The sequence below is a fragment of the Mya arenaria genome, chromosome 3 (assembly GCF_026914265.1).
Source record: "Mya arenaria isolate MELC-2E11 chromosome 3, ASM2691426v1".
Lineage (NCBI taxonomy): Eukaryota > Metazoa > Mollusca > Bivalvia > Myida > Myidae > Mya > Mya arenaria.
The window spans coordinates 45,296,884-45,323,925 of NC_069124.1; the positions used below are offsets into that span (position 1 = coordinate 45,296,884).

A 27,042-nucleotide genomic window follows, 5' to 3' on the forward strand; every position below is an offset into this window, starting at 1 on the left:
GGAGATAATGAGTAACCAGAGGGCTTCCCTACATTGACATCAGGGAGATCATGAATTACCAGGGGGTTTCTCTACATTGACATCAGGGAGATAATGAGTTACCAGGGGGCTTCTCTACATTGACACCAGGGAGATCATGAGTTACCAGGGGGCTTCTCTACATTGACATCAGGGAGATCATGAGTAACCAGGGGGCTTCTCTACATTGACATCAGGGTGATCATGAGTAACCAGGGGGCTTCTCCACATGGACATCAGGGAGATCATGAGTAACCAGGGGACATATGACTACATTGACATTAGGGAGATCATGAGTTACCAGAAGGCTTCTCTACATTGACATCAGGGAGATCATGAGTAACCAGGGGGCTTTTCCACATTGACATCAGGGAGATCATGAGTAACCAGGGGGCTTTTCCACATTGAAATCAGGGAGATCATAAGTAACCATGGGGCTTATATCAAGAGATATGATAACATACCAAACGTATAATTATGCATACTATTAAATTATAAAACCTTTTCGAAACATGCAAAAGAAGCTATGATTGATTGCTTATGAGGCATGATATCTCGCAATATGAAATTTTTGGTATTGACTTTAATACAAAAACTTTAACCAAGAGATAGAATTACAGAATAAAAGTTTAGTTATGAATACAATTGAATTAAGAACCTTTTCGAAAATATGTAAAAGTAGCCATTATTGCCTGCTTATGAGGCATAAAAACCTCACAAAATAAAAACGTTACTTTTTCGTCCTCATGACTTATTTTCGCTGACGACGTCTCATATGTTTTCTTCTTTTTATCTTCTAGTTTTATATCTTCTAGTTTTATATCTATTTTATTTTTAACGTTCAATAAATGCATACAACTATCAAATTGAAATTAGTTCATTTGCCAAATACTTCATGGAAGTGCACTCGTACATAATTCAATATGAACTAAATAGCAAGTTCGAATTACAAAAAAATCATTTCCAAACCAAAGACTTAGTTATAATTTCATCAAATGAAGTGCAGTAGTACGAGACATTCTTTTTTATATAAAAAAGATGTACAGACCTCATTACATAATGAAATGTTCAAGGTTTTTTGCTAGAAAGTTATATATCTGTAGCACATGATATTTTACAACACGAACAAAAGAGTGGATTTGGTATTCACTGTACTGTATAATCTTCTATTGGATAATAACAAAATCAGATTTGATACATTCAATTCATTTCAACAGCATGGGCCGTTTCATCAACTTTCCTAGGGGCAGTGTCTGTACCTCAGATAATTTTCCATCAGTGTAAAATATCACCGAGAAGGTACGTTTTCATGGAACGGGCTCGATACATATAAACAATTATTTCTAAAGCAAATATCACATTCAAAATCACACCCTTAACATTTAGCTGGCTATATGTGCATACCTAAACATTAAACATATTAAAGCTTTATTTGTAATACAATGCAAGTGTATTGTCACATGTGCAATGTGATACTAAAATCAAACAAAGCATTAACAGAACACTCACAAAAATAAATTAATATAGTAATAAAAAAATAAAACACTTAATTTAATAAGTATGTTTTGTTGATCATGTCAACAAATATCAATACACAAGTCATATCTAATTTTTCAGAGATTGCAGACAGAATGCTTTGCTAAAAAACATGGATCAAAATCTGTATCCAAGAGAAACGGCGATCTTGACTTATGGTGCTCACACATCATTAAGTCAAGTCTTTATATATGATAATGATACATCTCAAATTAAGATCCCACTGACACAAGTCTTTGAAAACAATATTCATAAAAAAACGCATTATCCACAACATGGACAAAGGGCAAATCAGAAAGAAAACTATATGTTATTTTTTCAGAGATGACAGACAGAATGCTTTTTTAAAAAGAAATATATCAAAAGCAAGTCAAAATCTGTATCCAAGAGAGTATCTTGACTTATGGTGCTAAAACATCATCAATATAAAACGTACCATCATAATAAATTGATTAAGTCAAGTCTTTATATATGATAATGATGCACCTCGAATTAAGATCCCACTGACACAAGTCTTTGAAAACAATATTCATAAAAAAACGCATTATCCACAACATGGACAAAAAGGCAAAAACAGGACAAAAACCTATATGTTCAATTGAATTTTAAAACATATGCAAAATATGACATGAATAAATGAATTTCAGAAAAGCTGCTTTAGGGTAAGCGCTCTTTTAATGGCAAAGGGTAAGAGAAAATCGCAACAACACGACAAAACTATGCTTTAAATTTTGGAAGTATAAACCATTTCATAAAAAAGTGATATGTGTATATGAGATTTTTATCTGTAGATCCTTACTTCCTGAAGTCTTTCAGCTGATATTATTTTATATAAGCAATATTGGCTGTTGCCTGAGACTTCTTCCAACCCAAACAAAGTACATTGCCCTTTTATCCTGAATTAAGCCCTAAGTCACTGACATCAGCCTACATGCTATTAAACATTAAAATATAAAAATATTGGAAAATAGTAGATGGAATTCATTACGTGGATACAAAAATGCGAATATCTGTTTTAAAAATAGCTGCAATCACCACAAAACCTCAAGACATTGTTAATTCGGTAGTACTGATAAATTTGACACATACACATATTCAGTTTGCATATTTCCGGGAAAACGCTAATGCTTTTTGATGGAAATCTGATAAAATATTATTTCGTAATAATTGCTCAACTCCTTACTACAGCTGTACATGTTGCAACGGATATATGAATTATGCTTGCTAAATATTAAACCTCAAACCAAAATAAAAAATGATTATTTTAAACATTTTTTTTTAAATTTTGGTTCTTAAAACGACGTTTGCATTATAGCCGGCCTTTAAAACACTGCGTCGCTTGGAACCTTTTGTAAATATATAATAGCATTTTATAGTTATTTTTTAATTTGTTTACACTGTTAAACATAGATCTTAGGTACAGGATCGTCCCCCAGCGTACTTGATAATACGGTCCCAGGTATTGAAAATGAGCTTGATGATATTAGATGATATCACTTTGTTATTATTCGAAGAAAGATTGCACAGTACATAGAATACGAAATCCACTCTAGTTTTGTTGTAAATTATCATGTGCTTCAAATATATAACATTTCAGCAAATTATCAAATTTAAATAACACTGAAAGTCAGAATAATTAAAGTTCATTGACATGATATTAGCAAATCAATAAATATTTAAACACAAAACCCTCTTGTATTTACATTTAACAGTTCATTTCAAACTATTTTGTTCAATTGTTGTTGCTTGTATTAGTTTGTTCGACTTCAAATCCAGCTTCACCTGTCCTGAAATAAATAAAACAAAAACAACTTATACAGCTTTTTTAACGCTTTTGCCTTGACCGAAGCAAGTGCATAATTATGTGATCCAAATTAGAACCACAACATATCAGACAATACCAAATGTACGAGTGTCTTTGGATTGAGTACAAAAACGCATTTACATACAATTCTTACCCGATTTTCTTACATGTTAATCATTGGACATTACTGGGACAAATCAGTAGGCTGAAATGTTAAGTGATACTCGTATTTTAAATCAATACGTAAAGAGGTATATCAAACATAAATTTTTAGTGATAACCCTTTATCTACGTACTTAATCAAGCATGTATGGAATATATTATTTACGGATAACAAGATTGGTATCGTGTATTCAATAGCTGTAAAAGCACAAATATTTAATGTCTGGTGGGTCCTGAAAGATTTCTTTCAAATTATACATGGTATCCTTCTTAAGAACCATTGTGTTTGATTATTTTTATATTCATCCTTTACGGTAAATTAAAACAATTGTACTAATTTTGGTAGTGCGTTTTTGGGAGTAAGTTATCAATGATCCTGTTTCCACATATCGAGCAATAGAGTTTCTTCATTAAATTGTCATTGTGGTAATATTTTAACATGGATAATGTGGAATTAAAGGCGTCACGAGAGTAAGGCTCTCTGAATAGAGTATTATTCGAAACCACAAAATTGTTTGAAGTTTAAGGCCCCGATATCATAAAATACTCAAGTCAAATCTCAGTCTTACCTCAAATTAGGTATACATGCATAGTAAGATGTTAATTTTGTTAGTGTTTATGCATTTTGAAAACGCGGTTTCTTATAAGCTTTGTAGATTATAAGTATCGTCCATGGCCGTGAGTGTAAGATAGGTTCATTCCGACCCGAGCCTAGGGTGTTTTGCGGAAACGAGGTTTACCGAGTTTCCGCAAAACACCATGCGCGAGGGTCGTGATGAACCTATCTTACACTCTCGGCCATGGAAGATGCCTTTTCTCCCACCTTAGTTAAACAAAATTAAGTAAAAATGTATTTTTTTGCTTTTGTGCTTAGTGAAAATAATTGCTTATGGATATGCGATAATTCGTGGTTGTCATGGATATGCGCACAGTGATACAGATTATGTTAATAGCCAAATAGTTCTAAAGAAAGTGAAGCATTATTTCTTGAATGGTGTGTGATAACTGTTTTATGGTAACATTTGAAGCGAGAAATAATTAATTAGCGTTCTAAATATTGCCATAAGACAAGGTTTCCATGATGCTACAGACGACAGTTTTCAACAAGGAAGGTAACTACTCGGCGGCGACCATTAAAAAGGAGTTCCATACGGGCATTTTATCTTCGCCCGTGGACAAGATAAGAATTTCTAGCATTGTTAAATTATGAGATCTACTTATCTGAGGTGGGAGAAAAAAGATGTTGTAAATAACTCAAAGTAAACCACTTTAAGAGTGTAAAAAGCATTGCATTGAAAGCAAAGCATTGTACCCAAGAACATTTATGGCTGTATAATATTATTCCCATGGACACTTGGCATTAATCAAAACATAATATGCCATAATGCTTGTAAAAGGTGTAACGTCATGTATTTTCAATAACTTTTGTTGTTTTGGGGAAAAATGAGTTGGGACTGAGATTAAGTTGTGTCTTAAGTAGTTTCGTGATGTTTGAATCAGCAGTATTGTGACTCTGAACTATCAGTGGTGAACTGTCGATGAAAGCTTTTAACTGGCTTTATAAGCTTGAATATTCAAATTTAAATTTTAATTCACATTTCCGTAAAAAACAACACTTGAATTGATTAATTGCGTGTGTGTCTGGTTTCGTCTTATTGTAAACAAATATCCCAACACCCTAATCAATAACAAACGTTAATTGAGATACTTGTAAAACACAATATAGGCAATCGTGAAACTTAATTCACAAGTAATATACTGGACTGAATATTTTTCATATCATGAATGAGTGTCGATACTCAGGTGTTGCGTTTTCAAGTTTATCATTGTACATGTGTTTTTGATTTTCATTAAACTTAACAGGGAAACAAAACAAATGTGCATGCGGGTGTTTTTACGAAATTACCGTATCCCAAAGGCTTAGATCTATCCGGTTAACACTTGAACAAAAATATGAATCTAGAAATTTTCTAAAAGTCACAAATACCTACTCGATTCAGTTACAAGTTACACTCGCAGAGATTGTCCGGAACATCTGTTTCTTGTATTGTATGGAAAGTTTTTCCACATAAGTAACACTGAACCGCATCGGGATGACGATCAGAACCTGAAACATACAGAAAACATCGGACGTTGTTTGGTTTGAAGACAAATTATTGGTTTTACTGAAAACATGTTGTTACGACATAAATCATGAATTAAATCAGCGAATGAGTAAATTGGTCATCAAAAGTGAATGAGCCAATGTAAAACGATGTTTGGATGTAAACCGGTAATGTGATCCTCGTAAAACATATATCCTACTTATTATATTTCATCAAGATTATTTGCCATCAGTAAATATATGTATAAATGGTCGAGCTCGTTACAGATCTTATATAATATCCTAGATCATGTTATCGTAAACATTGTTGCCATTTTTTAACAATCTTCAAATAACGAAAGAAGATGGTAATTATTTAAATAAAAATACCTCTAAAAATAAAGTTTGATCGTGCCATGTCTTCCGCAGAAGGATTCCGGTGTGGCCACTTTTTCGCATAGCCTTTGAAAGACTTCAGGCGTCTTCTGTAGTCTGCATATCTCGCAAGACCCGCATTGGCGTTAGACGTAACCGTAGCTAGTGCAGGAAGCCCAACCACCGGGCCATTCTCCTCATAAATGCGACTGTTTCGTTGAGCAGTCCTTTCACGCCGATGCTCCGTTAACGATCCACTTATAACAAGTGCTTCGCTTGTTCCATCTTGACTACTCTCCTGCTGACATTCCCTGCCGTTTACATCCACAACTATTCCATTTGAAAGTTCACTATTTTCGTTACCCTCATCAGTGACATCTTGCCATTCTGTAGGGCGTTCAAATTCTGTGTATGTCGTGACTGATGCGTGTTGCCCTCCTATAGTCTCTTCCTGGCTGTTTTGCAGAATACTTGGCACATTATCTGTCTCGACAATACTCGGATAGCCATTGTTGGGGTGAATGTAGTCCGACATTGTCTGAAATAATGAATATATGTGTAATATAAATGTGATCTTAGATATAAATTAGTTTTGCTGCTAAGGTTAAATGTTTGTTTGTATAAAAAAATCCGACACAAGGAAACTCGGCAAGCCTCTTAACCGGCTTACGCGCGAACCTTCCCGTCGGATATTTCGACGAAGACCGTCAACACATGGCATATATTATTAGTCTGGTACTCAAGTAAATCATTCTGCTAAGTAATATTATTTAGGCGTAATCGCTTTAATATAACTGCAATTGATTTGTAAATATATGATTAACTTCCTGTTAGGAATTTTTACGCTATTTTAATTTGTTTGTTTATTTTAAACTGTAAGTTCATATCTTATTTCAAGAATGTCCAAAAAAACAACAATTTTTTACGATTGGCGAATTTTCTGTTTCATTTATGCCTTTTTCATTTCTTTATTAAAAATAAATAGTTTTTTTTTCTAAAGTCCCTCTTTCCTGAAAAAGTGTTTTTTACGCCGGGATACATGGGAGTAGGGAGTTGAGCAAAATTTACAAAAGAAGATTTATCCGATTTTGGATCAAAAAGCATTCACGTTCTTTCGGAATAGTCTGTCGACATTATTACTTTGTTTTTGTGTAAAATGACTCAGACTTCCAAATCAACAATGTCTTGAGAGTTCTTGATTATATATTTTCAAATGAGAAAGATATTAAAATAATAACTGAAATTAGTGGATGAAGTACATATCCTAGCTTCGAAATGCACCTATCATTTTTTGAAATTCATGCAAACATCACAAAGTCTCAAGACACATAAACAGATCCATTATTATACTATACTATAATACAACATATAATACTATGTGTCCGAGTTTAAGTATATTGAGCTAATAAATAGTTATTGTTAATTATTTTCATTAGATACAAAAGAAACTTCTGATACCCATGATGTCTAGCACAGATAATTGTGAAGCTGAACATGGTTAAAAGATAATTTTAAATAGATCATAAGGGATCAGAACCCTCAAATGAATGGCATTCAACAGATTGAAACTTTATGAAGTCAATTATTCTTCGCCATATGGGATGAAACTGATTTGGCAATCAGAAAAGTCTATAGACAAGGAAATGGCCATAGGACAAAGTCTGTTGTTAAAACACTTTTTCTACGGTATACTTGGATAAACAGTTTATTTGCAGTATTTGATATAACTAAATTTTGCACCATAGCCCAAAGCACCAAAATTACCTTTATCACATTGTACATTCAGTATGCCCACCTAGCAACAGCAAAAATGCTAAATACTCCTTTTGGACCAGTATATATGAAGAATATCATGTATTCATGAGTCATCAGGTTATATCTTATATAATCTTATATAATTTCTTCAGTATCTACCCGTTCACTATTGAAAAAAACAACATGGAAATATCTTGGAAATTATTGGATAATTGGATGTTGTCTTTCACAGTTGATTATGACGATGTAGTCAAACACGGATTCTTAATGATACCTCTTGTTATTTTTTAAAATATGTTTGAGGCTGAAGTTGAGAGGATGACATGGCTTCTATCCTTGGCCAAACAGCCTACACTAAAGATGATAGCCATCAGCAGAGAGGGGGAATAAATATAGGCTCTTGAGTGTGACAGTGTGTACGTGAAATGATCTTTATCAATATCAACGCACAAACGATCTTTTGGAAGTTCATTTACAGAATGTACATGTTAAACTTAAGTCCAAATATTTTGATCTGAAATAAAATATATCAACTATGGGAAATATAATTTTTCGTTGCAAAGAACATCAACATTTCACAAGCTTGATAAGTAATAAACTAGCTAAATAAAAAACATGTTGACATACTTCGAGCTATTAATTGTATGAATAGAATGTTTACACGGGGATTACACACAGCAAGCTTGCTAATTCGCTTGCTTTTTCCATTAAAAGTTCTGTTAAAAAATCTGCAAAATTGTGTTATTTAAATTAAGGACAAGCCCACAAAAGAAATTGTATTATACAGAGTGAGTGATTAAAATGTATAAGTTGAATATTTAAAATAATTCTAATAAGATAGTTTTGAAGATATGTTTTTAACATATTGCTAATGAATTACTTTTATATCGGGTAAAACATGTTCTTGATGGATTTGTAGTACGTCTTTGTTTTATTTTGTGGGGATTGTGTATCTCGTTTAGTGTCTGTTATGCATAAGTATTGGTTAATGTTTTAGCTACTGTGAATGTCACTGTAGTTACTGCTAATTTAAGCATATTTATTCAATTCAATTATATTCAAATATTAGTGCAAAAATAATATAAAATGTGTCTAAATGGATTGGAAGAAACTAGCTTGTACGAGTTCCATTCGATTGGATTATCATACTGGTTTAGATCCTCAGTTCATGATGTTTCTTTGACAATTAGCCCCATGGCCTTAACATTTCCAAAAATGCATTGAATATATGGTAGTCATTTAAAGAGTCTACCCACCATTTAAGCGACAGTTTCATGAATCACCATCTCCATTTATTGAGTGTGTTCAATCTGAATTCACATCAATTTTGAATCAATCGATCAATCAATTCAATTCTGCAAGAATGTATAAAGTGACATAATACACACACTTGCATTACTTGACTGCATCTTGTGAGAATCGTTTATGTCACATGTGCAATATTTAAGACATAATGTATAATGATCTTGTTTCATTCCGTCACCTGACGCGAGAAGGAGAGTACAATACTATGCATGTAATAGTTATATGACATCAATGCAAATCTTATTAATTAGGAATAGGCGGAGTGGGCGTAGCGATCGAGCCCTTCTTAAGCATTAGGATCTTAATTCAGGTCATCTTACTGACTTAGAATACAACCTCATTGGCTGACACATTGTCACCGACACGCAGTATCTGATGCTGGGATCGTGTATCGGATGAGTGTCCGTGGGCGGACCTTTAAATACCCGCGAAAGTTGAAATGATTAAGCCTAGTACTTAATGATTGTCTATCTACAATTTTATTGGCTATTCGATACATGTACGACCATAAAAAAGTACAAAATCATTTAATTTCCGCCACTCGAGACAAAGTCATCCTTTTCGTATTAGTATAATTAAGCTTTTATTGACACTGCTGACTAAACTTATTTGTCCTCATGTTGTCATGTATGTATAACCTGAGTGTAATAAAGATATTTGTTGTTGTTGGCTACACATGTAGGTCGTATTCTAAACATGTTGGACCTTTTTGCGTTGCTATTGAACCCAGAGACAGTTGATATTCTAAGTGATGCAGTGTTTAGCTTAATTCAAATGGGCCGACCTATTGAAACAATTGCAAAAAAGGTCACACTGAGGAGCACTCAGATATTTGAATTATTCTGAAATTAAACTATTTATGATTAATTGTTATCCAGAATCAAATAAACGTCTGAAATATCCCATATACTTTCTTGCCGTATGTAACATATACTCCCCCCCCCCCCCCAATTGGACTTAACAACGTTACTTCGAATGACACCAGACATCACTCGAGTTTGGAAGCCAACGAACGAAATAAAAAAGGTTAATGTATTATTTGAAACATTGCTTTTGCTACCTAGATTTACCTATCTAATATTGAGTATGAGTGCGCCAAACCATTCCGATACGTATTCAGTCGTAATCGATGTACAATTATTGGAATAGACCCTTTGGTTATTTTTAGTACCTGCTTTATTTACCGATACACAAGAGTTAACTTTCAACCCGTACTGAAATACTCTAAAATCCCCACATTTTTCTGCCGAGTGGCTTGCGAGAGAGCTACTGGTAACATATGTTTAGCTTATTTCGGTATGACTCGGTCGGCGATTGAACCCGAGACAATATTTGCTGCAAAATATGAAATATGTTCTCCATTTATAAATAAAGGTATAATTCTGTTCCGATAGTGTTCAATTCACGTTGGATTACGGGGTTATTATTTGAAGTTACTAATTCGGATGTATATTTAGACGACACAATCTGAAGAGCTGTATTCTATAACGATATATTTCGCAATATTGAAAGGTATTTATAATATAATGGATTTCATTCCTGTAATAAAATTAAGTAAATGAGTAATCACGTGGTTATTTCACCTGTAATTCAACCTAACCGGCCACTTATACATACAGCGTATTTTAATAAACGAGGTGTCAAGGTCTTTATTATTCAAATCTGTGACGTCATGAATCTTGGGTCGAAAACAATATGCAATAGTAATCCCATGTGTGCGCATTCTTCATTACAACATTTGTAAATAGTAATTTATGACTTTGTCAGGGTTTACAACGTTGTTAAGGTCGTCGTCTTTATCTTTCAACTATTTACTACTCAGAAGTTTCATAGATACACTTGCGGTTTGCAGTATTTCAAATCTGTTCCATAAACTTAACTGTTGCAGTTTTATTTGATGTTTTCAAATGTATAAGAGTTTAAAAGATAACAACGATGTCGTTAATTGTTGTTGATATATATCATAGTTCTGAACAATTGGCCGAATGTGTTTATATTATTTTCAAAAATATCTGTAATTTTATGTCGCTTTATGACAACAGTGCATGGCATGGATATCATTGCTAAAAAAACATATAACATGCATTTTATTTGCGCTATTATTTAAACATTAAACTCGACATAATTACTCTTAAGCTAAAAAGTAGTAAACATATCAAAATACTTATTTTTTTAAAGGTTTAGTTTTAATTAACTGGTTAATGCAGCCGTCACACCGGACTGGCGTCCTTACTGCGTCCCTACGGCGACCCAGGACGTGGAAGGGACGCCATGGACGCCGTAGGGTCGTGGTGAGAACGCATCAAGACGCCGTGGGGACCCCAAGGACGCCGAAGGTCGCAGAGCGACGGCGTTTACTTTGGACATGTTCAAAGTAAACGCCGAGGTTCGGCGTCCTGAGCGCGTCCTGGCTCAGGACGCCGTGGGATCGCCCTGAGGTCGCCATGGTCGCCGTAGCATCGCAGTAGGAACCCGAACAACGCCAAAGGAACGTAGTACAGACGTGGTAGAGTCGCCATGTAAACGCGGAGAAAAGGATCGGGGGAACCGATGGCGACCTTACTGCGTCCTTACCACGTATATGGGGTTCTTACCACGACCCCATCACGTCTATGGCGTCCTTACCGCGATGTCAGGGCGGATATTTCGGGATTTGAAATGCGTGACCTCAACGGATGAGAGTAAAATAATGAATGAAGCTTTCCGAAAGAACAGTGGAGTTTTATACTCGCAGCGAGGACGCCGTGGGAACGCCATGCACGCGGTAAGGTCGTGGTAGAAACGCTAAGAACGCAGTGGGGTTGCAGTGGGTTCGCTGCTGATCGCCGTATGGACGCCGCAGTGACGCCGTGTAAACTCAATAGAAACTCCAAGGACGCAGTAAGAACGCGGTAAGGTCGTGTTGGGAACGCCGTGTACATACACAGATCGCAGAGCACAGAACTCCAGTGTGACGGCTGACCGAAATCTGGATTTATTTTAGAAAAATCATTGGCGTTCTCAATGCGACCATCGGCGTTCTCCAAAATATGACAGTTTAGGACGCGGTAAGGACGCCAGTCCGGTGTGACGGCAGTATAAGATGCTTGTAATGATATCTTAGAATTTAATGGACCTTCCTGAAAAAAAAATAGTTCATGTGTGCGTTGGTATGGCATCAGAAGTTTTTTTTTAAAACCAAATATGTAATGCTAACATACAAAAAGTATTTTTTCTTTTAGATTTTGGTATAAAGAACTAAATGGCTTCAAAACTAAAAAATGTTACAACAACATAGTTAACTCAAACAGTTTATACTGTCTGGTCAGATTAGCTTTTCTGATAAATTTAGCTATGTTTAAAAATCCTATCCAGACTGGATCCTCACATGTTCGATGAGACACGCGCAATAACGCGCCACTCCTTCTTTCGGTTTTTGCATCACTTATGAAACACTATTATATCATTTCAATAAAGCGCAATAAAATATATAACTGTGCAAGTCTTTTAATTAAAAATGAAACTTAATAATGGTCAAAAACGCGATTTGACTTCAACGGTTATCTCAATTTACAAGCAATGCGGAGGGATATCTAGGTTGCGTGTTATTAGTCTGGCCAATAGAAATGTCTGATAGGTAATCTTACACATGTGTAAGATAAAAATATTCGTAATGGGTATATTACACGGAAAACAAGGGTAAGCATGTGATAAATATATTTATGTTTGCGAAATGTTTCAAAGAAGGGGAGACAATAATAGAAATATTTAATACATTTCTTAATCTACATTAAGAGTAATCCGGTCGAGTTTAATGGTTGAATTATGGCGCAAATAAATTGCATGTTATATGGTTTATTTAGCAATGATATTCATGGTTTGACCAGTTGCTCCCCGAGAATGATGAATGAAATACCCTAGAAGTGCAAAAATGCAATACAACTCTGCAATTTTCATTGTAAAATAAATTTCCATTTTCGCTCCAATAACAGAGTGTTTAAGTGCGGTGCGCGTATCAGTTGTTCGCCATATTTCTGAATTCATTCGTGATCAGGGGTACCCAACGGGGAAAGCAGTAGATTTCGATAAGTAATAACTGAAAAGCATGTGGACTTTTAAAGTGACCGCGTAATTAAACTCAATCAAGTCCAAGTCCAGTCAATATTTGTTTATTGTCGAATTCTGTATATGATATTTGATCCATGAGCTATGTATAGCTTTTTACCGACATACACATGTATAACAAACATAATTTTTAAGTGATAAACCTTTAACTACTAACGAAATAATGCATTATGAAAAATACGTATGACTGATAAAAAGATTGTAACTGTGTATTAAATGCGAAAATCTTCACAAAAGCCGATGATTTCGATATTTATTCATTCTTTTTCGGTAAATAAAAACATTTATATTAATATTAGTGCATCTGATTTGGGAGTAAAAGTGCATCTTTATAGACGTTCGTACAAACATTTACAAATACATGTATAATAAATTTAATATGTTTCTACATGATTGATTTCATTAATTGCTCTAAATTTGATAGCACTTAGTGTTTTTAAATACCTGGTTTAAAGTGAATCAAATCATGATTTGGACGAAAATAATGGATATGGGCGACACAATTTAAATTATCAAACTTGTGCCAGAGAATTTACATAGATATACTTTTAAAAATTACGTATCTGTTGACCAACCTTTCCGAAATACTACAGTTATTGATTCTCTTTATGGGTAGTTGTTAGGAAATCTTAAGTAATTGATTTACTTCCTGGTACTTTTAAAGATTTTAACTGTTTTTAAATTGTTCTTTTATTCTAAACGTCTTTTGTTTATTCTTCAGCATTTGTTTTGGATAATCATTGGACAATTTCTAAGCTGTTATTATGAAAATTATTTATTGTTCTACGTTGAAATAAAAGTAAATTACCTAATATTTAAATAAACCAAAAACAACCTGCACATTCACTGTTCTTCTCCCGACTCAACATCCACTGAATGTGATCTTAAGCCAAATGACACGACATGCGTAATTCGAATCGGATCGGTTAATCATAGCTACCACTAAATACATATGTTACTATATATAGTAAAAAGGGAGAATAACGCGAATGCAGTTTAGGAAAATATGCTTGTGTTTGATAACCAGTGTGGACTATACGGTGGCATTTTTATACAGTGTTGTCTGTTGACATTCTATAAACAAAACAAAGTAAGCCATAAACTTGTATTTAGAATCTACTTGAAAACAACAACTGTACATACATGTTTGAATTAATAATACGATATAATATATTTGTTTGTTTAATGCACCAGTCAATTGTAACCACGGCCCCCCAGGTCCGGGGAATAGCGGGGACTTTGACTTTCTGTCCAGCCAACTCCGGCTAAAATCCCCGCCCTGCGGTACGAAACAGATGGTAAAATCCCCGCCAAATGCCCCCGCACACCAGGGACACTAGTTAAGGTCCATTCCCCGCTATATTTAAAGCGAAGACAAAACCACCGCATTCATCCGGCACTGCGGGGCCACCTGAAAGGTAAAAACACGGCCCATTTCACCGGCTATCCCTGGTATAGCCCCGGACCGGGGGGGGGGAGCGTGGTTACAATTGCCTGGTGCATAAGTACAAACAATGGTTCTACTTGCTACGTGTTCATGTATTTTGACATTCAAGACATAAAACGACAGATGTCAGTGATTCGTACCAAGAAAATTCGGATAGACGTTTTGGATCTTTTAAGATGAACAATTGAAATAGATGGGAACAGGTTATGACAACAAAGAAATTGTTTACCTTTTGGCTGACTCTCAAAAAAATGTAATTTGAGAGTGAGTTATTTAATCGTTGTCAAGCCAGAAGGAAATAAGAATGCACAACGGGATTGCACAACTGGATTGCAAGGTAAACTTTTAAAAGAAGCCTTCAAACTTACAAAATAAGACAAAAAACATGTAATTAACCGATAAATACACGGAGTAACATCTAAGTAATTGTCTCCGTTTTTATTCGTAGGCTTAAGGGGCTGCTCGGAATAATTCGCGAGTAGGACAAATATGGTCTTAAGATCGAGTTTATTCCAGACCAGTGAAGTGGAAGCTTGAGACGAAATTTCACACGACGCTATTATTAAGATGCCTTGTCACGACAGTAGTGTTATTATTGTGTTTATAACACCATTTTGCGTTGACAATATGACTTTAAACTTTCCCCGTTATTGTATTATTTGGAACCCATTGCGTGCATGATATTTTTTCATTTCAAATAAGTTAATATAAATATTTCCGAAAAATCGTCTTATTCACGCAAGCATAGTCTTTGAGTCCTAAACATGTTTTCTAGTATTTCACTTTTTCTTTTTTTGGTACTTATTCGAAATGGTATTCTATGATTTTTCGAAACGCCTTCTATGTGTTGCTTTTCACAGTGATGGTGTTAATGGGCGTGTCTCTTATAGACATGATTCAGACTTATGTAACATCAGTATATGAAAAACTATTGCAAAACAGTTTATATATGGAGTGCACAATTTACAAAAAAAGTGCTTAGTCCAGTAAAATATTTAAACATGTAAACATTTTTGCCGATATTAATACGCCTTATATATTGTGTCATAACTCAAGAAAATTGCTGGGATTTTTTTATTTCTATTTCTTTCCAAATTTGTTAACATTTGTTAAAACCAATGATTTAAATGAAATATCTTTACTTCTATCGAAGAAGAGATATTTGATTTGTGTTTGCAGTGCATGAGTCACGAGTTAATCACAGGATTACTGATATTAGAACATACATAAATTACAAGGAACTTCTAAACTAGAAAGCATCAATTTGTACTAATTACATATACACGTTTCTTTTCGACCATCTTTGAAAGGCGCACACTATAAGATGCTTGTTTAGTTGTTCAAGGTGACCCAATAAATACCCTTTATGAACTAAATATGTCGCTGAAAAAAGTTTTTTCAAGATTTTTATGAGATATTATTAACGCTATTTGCGTTCAGTTATTAAGAAAGATGTGCATAATGATACCTCAAGTCATAATGAAAAGAAAGGTCTTTTTTATGATGAATGCAAAGATAACTTTTACGGTCTCAGATACAGATACTAGAACCGCAACGATTCAATCTAAAAGTGTTTATAAACATGCTCTGACCAATTCAGAACGAATTCCCTCTAGACGTCAATGGAAACATACAGTTAAAACTATTGTTTCATTGAAAGATACCTCATTATGGTCAGCACGAACTTTGTCAGACGACGATTTTAGTCTATTCAGAATTTTGCAACCGCGTGTAAGTAGAGCAACAGTGTATGATATATTTGATTTAAACTGTTATAAACATATTCGTATGTTTATTTCAAAACTGTGGTGCAAAAGGCCACCACAATTGCCACAACGATATCATGGATATCAAATAGTTACTGACATATTGGATATACACATCATTCACGGGTGCACCAAACATGAGCGTGAAAGGTGGCGTCAATGGATAGCGTAATGTTTTTCTTAGCACTTGTTGGGGCAGAGCTAAGTGTACAGAATTACCAAGCAGTGCGAAAACAATTCTTGAGACGATCGTTTGTATTCATTTATAACTGTCTTGTGAATAGTGCATAATTGTGTTCGTTACAAGACTTATACCTTAAGTTTGATGCAAAGGATACAAACACAATCTCAATATGCATGTTGATATAATATGCTAATTTTTGTGGATGTACATGAATCATGTATATAGATATCATGCCTTCATAGTAATTATTTGTACATAATATGAATATCACCGTTAATGGTGGAAATAAAGATGAGTTGAGTTGAGTTGAGTTGAGTTGATAAGCAGATGACCTTTTGTATGTATTAACCAAACTTGGCACAAAATTGGGGTTCGATACCCTCAAATTAGTAGGGGTTTCCGCATGGATGGATGGATGGATCGATGGATGGTTGTAAGCATGTACAGAAAATAAAACAATATCACGCACATGCAAATAATTGATACTCATGGCCTAAGCACCAATGACAACACAAATAGAGTCCCGGATAATAACTTTTTTTCCATTGTGGTTCTTCATTCATAAATTGGAAGTCATAAATTGACCTTTAGGTTCTTGGTTGGTTTAAAGCACCGTTACACTGGAAACATCATTTCTTTGTATATACCAGTTTAGAATACTCTAAAATCCTAATTACTAACTGTATACTATACTGTTTTATACATTAACTTACTTTTTTATAACGCAACCAGGTATTCAACCCCGGGAGCCACCGATGAAGATATGTTTATAGTTGTTTAATGTTTGTCATCTTGTACCGTTGTGTCACTTGTTTAATGTTTGTTTGACCTTGATTCCTGTATATAAGTTTAAACTGTTGTCTTGTCCATGTAGATTCTGAACGATAATTCAATATCCCGTACTAGGTAGTCTCTGCTTGTTTCTTGTGTGTTCTTATTTACATCTGTTTCGATTTTGGTATTGTGTCATTGAACATGACTAGGCGCTGTTTTGGCTATTGACCATGTCCCGTTCATTGACAATGAATTGTGACATTTAATCATTATATGTACATTTTTATACACCATTTTAGTTATTTTTTATCATGAATGTCTTTTTGGAGAAATCAGTTTCTCTGTGCGGATGGCTTGACCACCATGCTTTTATACTGTTATTGAAAGTTTCTTATGTGGATGTGATAAAAAAGATCAAATTGTTGAATAAATTATATTCAAATTTCGAATACCATCATGTTAGGAAAACATACTGTTCATGGGGAAATGCTGAAGCTCACACTCAGGATGGTATTTATTAAGGCAAAATTCCCCCGGGTAAGACAGTGAATAGAGCAACTGCCCCAGTTGGGCCCATCTTGGAAACGTTCATATGTTTTAGGAACCCAATATATATCAGTACTAAGGGTTACGAATAATTATTTGACTTTTATTTGACGGCATTTTTTGGTATATATTTTGAATGTTATTTTAGGTGGTGCAAATATATGAACTATCAGAGAGTGTTCACCTGATTTGCATAAACATATGTTAAATGTAACATTATGTGTTAACTTGTTTGACAGTACATACGTTAACTTTTGAAATATCACCAATCAGTGTGTTAGATCGCTATCACGCTTGCATGCAATAGCAGTAAACACTGTAACGGACTTGTGCTATTTTTTCCAACCGTGACCAAATATCCAATTAATCTTGTACTAATTACCGTAGGCGCTACGTATTAGAGTGAACGTCTTATTTTTAAAGATTAAGGCTGAATTAAGATACTTTTAAAGCTCCTAAACCTGTCTGATGTCATAAAGAGGTCCGAGGCTGTGTTTAAAGCTATATCCAGCTTTAAAAAAGTGGCCTTAGTAATAAGTTTTAATCAAGTCTTAAGTGTTTGCACTGTTCATAAATACGATTGTCAATTATCAGCTATTTACAATTTGCTCAAATTATATTTACAAATTAGTCTCACACGTACATTGATTTCACATGTCACATTAAGATCCATTGTTATTGGACTATAAAACAAACCATAATGGGATTGAGTGTCAGAGTAAGAGTATTTTGAGGTAGTGACTAGTTATTATAAATTACCTTTATTCGGTAGAAGAGAGACCACTGACATCCAAGTTGTCTAACACAGACAATTGTGAATGTGAACATTGGTAAAAGTCAATTTTATATAGATTATCGGGAGTTCAGAATCCTCACATGAATGACATTCATTTCATTACAAACTTATGAAGAGCTCTTCTTCACCCTTCTGGATGAAGCTGATTTGGCAGTCAGAAAAGTCTATAGACAAGGAAAGGGTCATAGGACAAAAACTTAAGCTATGGTATACTTGGATAAGCAGCTTATTTGCAGTATTTGACATTACTAAATTGTGCCTCCTAGCCCAAAGCACCAATATATCCTTTATCCCATTTTGCATTCAGTATGCCCACCTAACAACAGCCAAAATGCTGAATAATCAATTTGGACCAGTGTATATGAAGATCATGATGTATTCATGAGTCATCAGGATATAACTTATATAACCTTATATAATTTCTTCAGTATCTACCCTTGCATTATTAAAAAAGGGGAATATCTTGGAAACTATTGAATGTTGTCTTTTACAGTTAATAATGGCGATGTAGTCAATCACGGATCCCTAATGATACCTCTTTTTATTTATTAAAATATGTTTGAAGGTTAGAGGATGACACGGCTTCTATCCTTGGCCGAGCAGCCTGCACTGAAGATGATAGCTATCAGCAGGGAGGAGGAAATAAATATTGGCTGTTGTATGTGACAGTGTGTTCGTGAACTGATCTTTATCAATATGAAATCACAAATGAAGTTCATTTACAGAATGTACATGTTAAACTTTAGTCCACATGTTTTGCTCTGAAATAAAATATATTAAATATGGGAAATATTATTTTTCGTTGCAAAGAAAATAAACATTTTACAAGCTTGATAAGTAATATAGTAGCTAAATAAAAACATGTTGACATGTTTCAAGCTATTAATGGTATGATTAGAACGTATACACGGGGAAACAGCATGCTTAATAATTTGCTTGTTTTTTTCTACTACAAGTTCTGTTAAAGAAACGGCAAAATAATGTTACGTAAGTTTAGGACAAACCAACAAAAGAAATTGTATTATACATATTGAGTTATTCAAAACTATATATTTAGTAAAAAGTTGAACACTTCAAAGAATTCTAATAATATAGTTCTTACAAAAGGTTTTATCTATGAAGGATTTCTTTGTTAGGTGTTTTTCGTGAATGTGGATACGACTTAAATAAACTATGAACTAATTGCATTATGCCTTTCATTCAGGTTATCAATATTTGTTATAAATCATTTATAAGTGCAAATCAACACTGATACCATTTGTGAAACTGTTTGTCATGAAAACCTAATAAAGCAATACAAATTTCATTAAATTATATCAACTAAGATTTGATCCTATAATCAATTATATTAAGCATGAAATAAATCCTGAAGTTTTGCTTGATTTGTATTAATGGTAATACCCCAAATGATGCTACTCTTTCTCTAATAACTGATCTGGTCTTTTACAACATTAATAATTAATGTTTTGTTTCACAGGAATATTTGTCATTTCTTTGATCAAATTCAAAATGCTGTCATTAAAGCACATGTCACGTTTATCTCGAATACAAGAAACATACATGTGGAATGTTTATCTATACAATAGTTTATGTTTTCAAACATCGCAATTCATTTACGTCACATATTTCAGTTTGCAATACTTGTTTTATTGTAGGTCTAATTGTTGTTACACTATTTTGAAACTAGAGCTGTAACATAAGTGACAAATACCCCATCAGGCAACATTGACACGGAATCGTAAACTCTTCCTTTGAAAAGGAGCCAAACCTCCGATAAACATTTTTTAACTAAAGTTGATCTTGGCCTGTATTAAACTGTGTTGATCATGTATACAAAAATGTATCTTAATTCATTATATCTGCCATAATTTATCGTCCTTTATAAAGCATATTATGAATGATGGGGGACATTATACATAAAGAGGGTCAAATCTGATCTGTATTATAAGATAATCCGTCGACTTCGTCATTATTTGTTACCCGAACAACATTTTTTTATGAAATTGAAAAGGTGACAAAACTCAGATATAAAAATAGTGGTTTGCATCCAAAGTCTTACTTGGCTTTGGTTTTATGGTTTTGAACATTTGTACCAAATATTACTTAAAACTGATAACTCATTCTTCATGGAAAAGGGGACAGATAAGATAGGAAGTATAACATAGCATGTAGGTCACAAACACAAAATGAAGCCAAATAAAGTTCAATTCTAAATATTCAAATACAAATACCAAAGAGCTCAGTTGATCAATATCCTTTAAGTTATTTCTCTTTTATATACAGGATATTGCCCAACTATACGAAATATCACTACTTCATTAAATTAAAAGAATGACTTTCAATACTAATCAAACTCTTCTATACTGATTCATTTAATACGGGACATAAGCTAAAAGTTAATGGTTTAAGACGAAAGTCGTACTTGAACTGTATTTTTCGGTAAATGACTTGTGTACTAAACTCACTTCAATCTGTCTACCATTTCATTAGTAATTGTCAGGACACTATATTTTGACCAATTTTAAGTTGCGGGCGCAAACGTCGTTAAATATCAGATGTTCATTGCCAAAGTCGAACCTACCGACCAACAAGCTTATTTTTACATACCCCTCTACCTCCGAAAAGTTGATTGGAACAAGTATAAATAATCATTTACGTGCACAGTAACGCGTACTAAGAACAGTTTCTATTTGGCTCTTGCCCAATATTTTGTGTTACATTTCCTTTCTTTAAGATAACTTGTCTTTGTAAGTTTTCTTATAAGCCTGATGATCATACACCACAACATAAGGTGATTACATTTTCATTCATAAGGACATTCATTTCAAGAACCATAACACTAATGTTTGAAATGTGATCTACATTTTAATCTATTTGTATCTGCTTTATATTTTTATATATCCTTAAGTTGTTCAGAACGGAAATTAGCTAGTCGATATGGTATCGTTATTGCGATGTGAGTTCACTCTGTTTTACATTTTCTAATATGCATATCATGTGTTTATATTAATTTCAAAAAGAGTGTAAGTAGTCACAAGATATTATAATTGGTATAGTTGGTTTATATGCAGCTGTCATAAACATTTTTATCGGTTGTTCAAGTAAAAAGATTAAGCTATTTGCGATGGTATATCTATAACTAATCAAACCTGGCTGAGATATTTGATTTTCGGTCCTTTTTTCCCAGCAACCTATGTCTCTACATTTTTTGTAAACGCAAAAAATATAAATGCTGAAAATACAAGGAGACTTTTATACTAGATTTGGAATAACAGAGAGATCACAGGCTTCTAAACAAAGTAATTTTTCAACAACATAGATATAACTAGATTGTGCAAATGCCTTTAACGCATTTAATGGATTATAAAAAACACCCTTCGTTAACACCTAAATATGAAGGAGATCAAGAAAATAATTATCAACCTACATATATTTTGAACGCCAACAAATCAACTTTAACTTACAACTACACAATAATTATACAACAAGACATTACATACACTGTTGTATAAAGAGAAAAGTGTACGAAGTGTCATAAGTGCCTGTATCTCATGAAGAATGCTTGCATAATAACGGGTTTGTACCACAGTAATGTATGTATTGAGGTGTGCCACATAATTATACATCAAATAAAACAACGAACATAGTAATCTTATCAACGAGTGTTTTACAAAATGTCATTATATCTACAGTATCATTTTAGTTGACCTTAATTGTAAATATTTTTTGTTAAACAATATACGTGTACCATGTAATTGTATGTCAGTGCTTGTTTTGCATTTTTTTGAAGAGGTGTGTAACAAGATAGGTGGGTACGCGCAAAATATATGTACATATTATATGTTAAATGTTTGTATGTTCTTGATCCTTGTGCCATTAAACATGATCTTGGTTATTTAATTAAATATTGAAAGAAAGGCATTCATTTATCCCTCCTTATAATAATTTAAAACTAAAATATTGTAAAATGTATCACTCACAATTATTCAAACGTTTATTAAGAGAATGCCATGTGAAATTTAAAAGAAACTATTCGAAACACTCCTTAATTCACCATGCTATGTAACTAAACAGGAAAAACTTAATAATTTACCTGCTTTGTGAACTATTCCTCTTATTTATCTGTATGTTTGTTATAAACATGTATTCTTTATAATTTACTATCTAATTGTGTCGTAAATATTTATTTTACGGCCGTCTGTACAATGTTAAGTATATTCTCTCACCAAAGGTATTGTAATATGCCAATTTGCCGATTGCTCGATGTACTCTGAAGATCAAGTTGACGTTGAAATTCAGGCTTGTCCCTGTTGTTTTATTGTTTATAAATCCCCTTGATGTATAAATATATGTTTTCGAAAGTTAATATATGGATATGATACATAAGATTATGTTGCTTTAACTTTATGTTATGTATTATATGATATATTTCCTGTAGAGTATTTTGTAGTTGATAAATCGTTAGACCCGATTAGTACAGTTTAAACATAATTATTAAACAACGACTGTGAAACAGAAATTTGCAACACCATATTAATAACTATTGTTGGCACGATGTTACGCGAGAGTGGGGCCTTGTATTGTGGGGGATACCGCAGTACTGGGAGAAAACCCACTTGTCTTATTTGGTGACCGAAAACCAAACTCACAAGGCAAAGGCCGGAACTCAAACAAGGAAGAGCTAGGTTAAAATTGAGTGCACTAACCACTTCGCTAACCGGACAACCTGGTTTACATAAAGCATATATATGTATTACTAGCACAGCAAAAACGCGGCAATACTAGGGTTTATATATGTAATCACAACAGGTTTTTAATTAGTATATATGTACTGTGTTGTTTTTGGAGTTTTGTGCTGTTGTTCCATGTGTCTGGTTTGTGATTGTTTGTTTATGTGCTATATGTCTTTGGCGTTTACCCTTTGCCGTTAAACGTGGTTTATGTTTAAACTTTTGGCTACTGGGCTTCTTTTTCCATATAAATATTGAAATAGATTATGTATAGGCAAGATTTAATGATTGAATTTATATACCATCTCATTATTTATTTTCCTGCTCACGTTTAGGCATTTTTGATTGGTTGCATTCAAGGTGTATGCGTTATATCTTGTATCATTTATTTATTTGCAATTTAACCAAATTTGGTGGACATATACATAAAACATGACGGAACTAGAAGCTTTTTGTGCCTATCACAATAATAAAATGAAATATTTCATTGTATATCCTTAACATAGCAGACTGAAGTCAAGTGAAAGATAACAATAATATTTGGGTCATATCTATGATCACAATTTCCAGTATTCTGCTCTCAAGCCTAGATAATATATATTGCCATGTATGTCTTTCATGTAGTTTCTGTAAGGCCTCACCCATGTGTCATTACACAAATGTCTTCTTTTAAAGATCTGGCTACTGTGTTGTCAAACATTGCACAGTGTAAAAAATGTATGTGTCTTAATTAATTGAAGCACAATCACTGTTACTGGGTATACGAATTCATATCCACTATCTTTTCATAAGGTTTAATTCTTCAAGAAATTATGCGATGAAAAAGTGCCTTTCATTGAAGTATACGCCTCCCTCTCTAGATGCCCGTGAGAATTGTTTGTTACATATGCAGCATGATGAACTGAATACAGTTGTCTAATCAGAGTTTGGAAAGTATTCACTTCCATTTATACAAATGGCCAACACAAATGTTATATTCACATGTTTTGAATTTAAGATTCAACAAAGCAACAATTGAGAGTAGCATAGTTTAGGGAACTTATAATCATGTATTAAGATAGCCATATTTGATATTATTAGGTGTGTAGCTTTTATTTTCTCTTTAAAATGTGTCGACATAATTGAAACACACACTTAAGACCGCTCTGAGAAGCAAATACATAAACACTCAAATATTTGCAAATTGAACCAAATATCAGATAAGTTCTTACATACTCATATTACAATATGAGAAATCATACAGAATATTATTACTTTTTTATCAATAGCCGTTACACGATTTATATATAAATTATAAACTACCTTGTCCTTTTTTAACATTTAACTTGTGTTATCATTTAAAACTCAAGCCTTTCCTGCACAATACTAAAATAAATACCAACAAGAAAGGACCATTGTAAAACATTGTTGGTCGTTGATATATAAAAACATACCTTGATGTATGCCTAAGATCCTAGGGGATTTCCTAAAATCAATACAAAGTGTATTGGATGAAACTCGAAATGATGAAACACGACAGTATCTATGTAAGATAGTTGCTGGAATGTTGCCAAGATTTATTCCAGCTGTCTTATTAAAAAATCGAAGGTTTAGAGACGGCACTTTATATCATTCAATCTTATCTTAATTATAATTATTAGCCTGTTTTATGTTGTGGCCATCTTTTAAAACATTCGTGTACGATTAATAGTCTTATATCAGATAAGGTGAGATCAAATATGCAAATTTGTGCCACAACGTTTAACGTGTAACATAAAATATAACTGTTTTAAAAAAAACAAATTCACATGTTATGTATTACAAATGTCATTGTGTAGATAGTGTTTTTTTAATTTATGTTGATCAAAATGTAGCTTATTTGAACTGTTAGGATGTATTTTATGCCAGTACTTGTTGATTGTTTTTGAATGGCGATGTGATAAGACATATTGTTACACCATCGATGCTTTATCTTGAAAGGGATGTGCTATTCACAATTCATAATACAACTATGGTATTTTATTTAAATGGCTAAAGAAATCAAATAGCACGAAATAAACCAAGCTTGGCAATGATTTACAATAATAATAATACGTTATGTGCAGCATGATGGAATTATTCTGATTTTGTCACACTTTAACATGTTGCAAAGAAAAAGCTCCCCTAAATACATGATTATTACAGTATACAAATGGCTCACTCATATGTTCTTTGAATACAATTCGAGTTAAAATTGAAAAAAAGAACTAATGGAAAAATTGAGAGTACCATAGAATATGTAAATTATCTTCATCTATGTATATAGCCACATATATATTTGATTTAGGTTTTGAGTTCTTTTAGCAGAAAATCCAGAAGGCCATGGCTCAAGTGGCAAAATACATCAATTTGAGATTGTTTACAGATGATTCAATACAAGCACTATACGAGTTGAGCAATCAATATTTAATATAATTCAGTAATTACATGTTTCATTACAACATGAACGAAATTATTTCATAAATATATTTGTAATGTAATGACAAAGGTTATAGAATTGTGTTAATATATATATATATATGCATGAGCTGTAACCACTATATATTATATAAATTTGTAAACTGATAATCATTTAATTACCTTATTAGTCCTTTCCGCCAGGAGCCGTCTTCATTCACTGCCAGATGAGTTGGTAATCTGAAAACGAAATGCGCATTCGTTCAAGGCCGTTGTGAAATACCGGTCGTAAGCATTTAAACGAGTGAGAAATATCCTGATCGTTGTAACTTTACATGATAACATATCGTCTGCTAGTTTAAAATCATCTTTCAGTAGTTAATTCAGTGACAAGTAGTTATAAAATATTTCCTTCATAAGTAAACATTTTGAGCAAAAAATATCTATTTGAGATGAACACTTAAATACTAAAAAACAGATATTACTGAAGGTAGACAAAAAATGTTCAGTAATTATAGTGTTAATTATGTTACATTGGATTGCAAGTTTTAAAAACACAGAAGGAGTGGCCATCTATCTCAGCGTTTCAGATAATGTTCAGCTGATATATGATTTAAAACTAGCAGACGATCTGTCAAAACGATTATAAATTGCGCAGTAGTTTAATATTATAGGACATGGGATATTGAACACATGAAATATTCGAAAATGAGAAATATTGTACATTTCGTTTATGTACATGTTTGTTGTAAGAGACATGGTCCTCTCCTTTAACCTATTAAGAAATAATCCATATAATCCTTAAAAATATATAAATTCCTTTACCTTCGATTAAATAACAGACATACAATTTGAAGATAAAAAAACACTTGCATTATGAAGAATAACGTAATATTTCACTAATGTACAGTACTTGTGAAACAAAATCCTAACATTTCATTTATGTTGCTTGTCCAATGCATGTGAATCGAATAACCTAATACGTAGTAGTGAAAACATAAATTGGTATTAGTTTGTTCTTAAATCTTAATGAATTTCATGAAAGTAAAGTTTAATGTATGACTTTGAACAACATAATGTCATACTTCTCTTCGAAATATGCCATAACTGTCATATTAATGTTTAATATTCCGTTCGATCATTTTAAACAAAGACTTTTTTTCAAATATGTATTTCGTGTCACAACTAAAAATGGCTGACTATTCTTTGAAAACACCTTATTTACTTCCTGATTGTTTTTGT

The 27,042-nt window shown here is 33.2% G+C and overlaps 1 protein-coding gene across 4 annotated transcripts; it reads right to left on the reverse strand.

Annotated features, from left to right (window-relative positions):
• Nucleotides 1-1,027: 1,027 nt before the first annotated feature.
• Nucleotides 1,028-27,023, reverse strand: LOC128229253 (uncharacterized). 4 transcript variants are annotated; one of them, XR_008260060.1, is made up of 5 exons: nucleotides 26,886-27,023; nucleotides 25,984-26,040; nucleotides 5,994-6,516; nucleotides 5,512-5,627; nucleotides 1,028-3,341 (listed from the first exon to the last, which is right to left on the reverse strand). XR_008260060.1 is itself a non-coding variant. In XM_052941035.1 (4 exons), the coding sequence occupies exons 2-3, from the start codon at nucleotides 6,511-6,513 to the stop codon at nucleotides 5,521-5,523; spliced, it is 627 nt and encodes a 208-aa protein (XP_052796995.1). In that variant the 5' UTR covers nucleotides 6,514-6,516; nucleotides 24,819-24,839; the 3' UTR covers nucleotides 1,028-3,341; nucleotides 5,512-5,520. The 4 variants fall into 4 exon arrangements, 2 of the variants coding, with proteins under 2 accessions (XP_052796995.1, XP_052796992.1); XR_008260061.1 differs by lacking the exon at nucleotides 26,886-27,023 and adding an exon at nucleotides 26,626-26,863; XM_052941035.1 differs by lacking the exons at nucleotides 25,984-26,040; nucleotides 26,886-27,023 and adding an exon at nucleotides 24,819-24,839.
• Nucleotides 27,024-27,042: the final 19 nt, after the last annotated feature.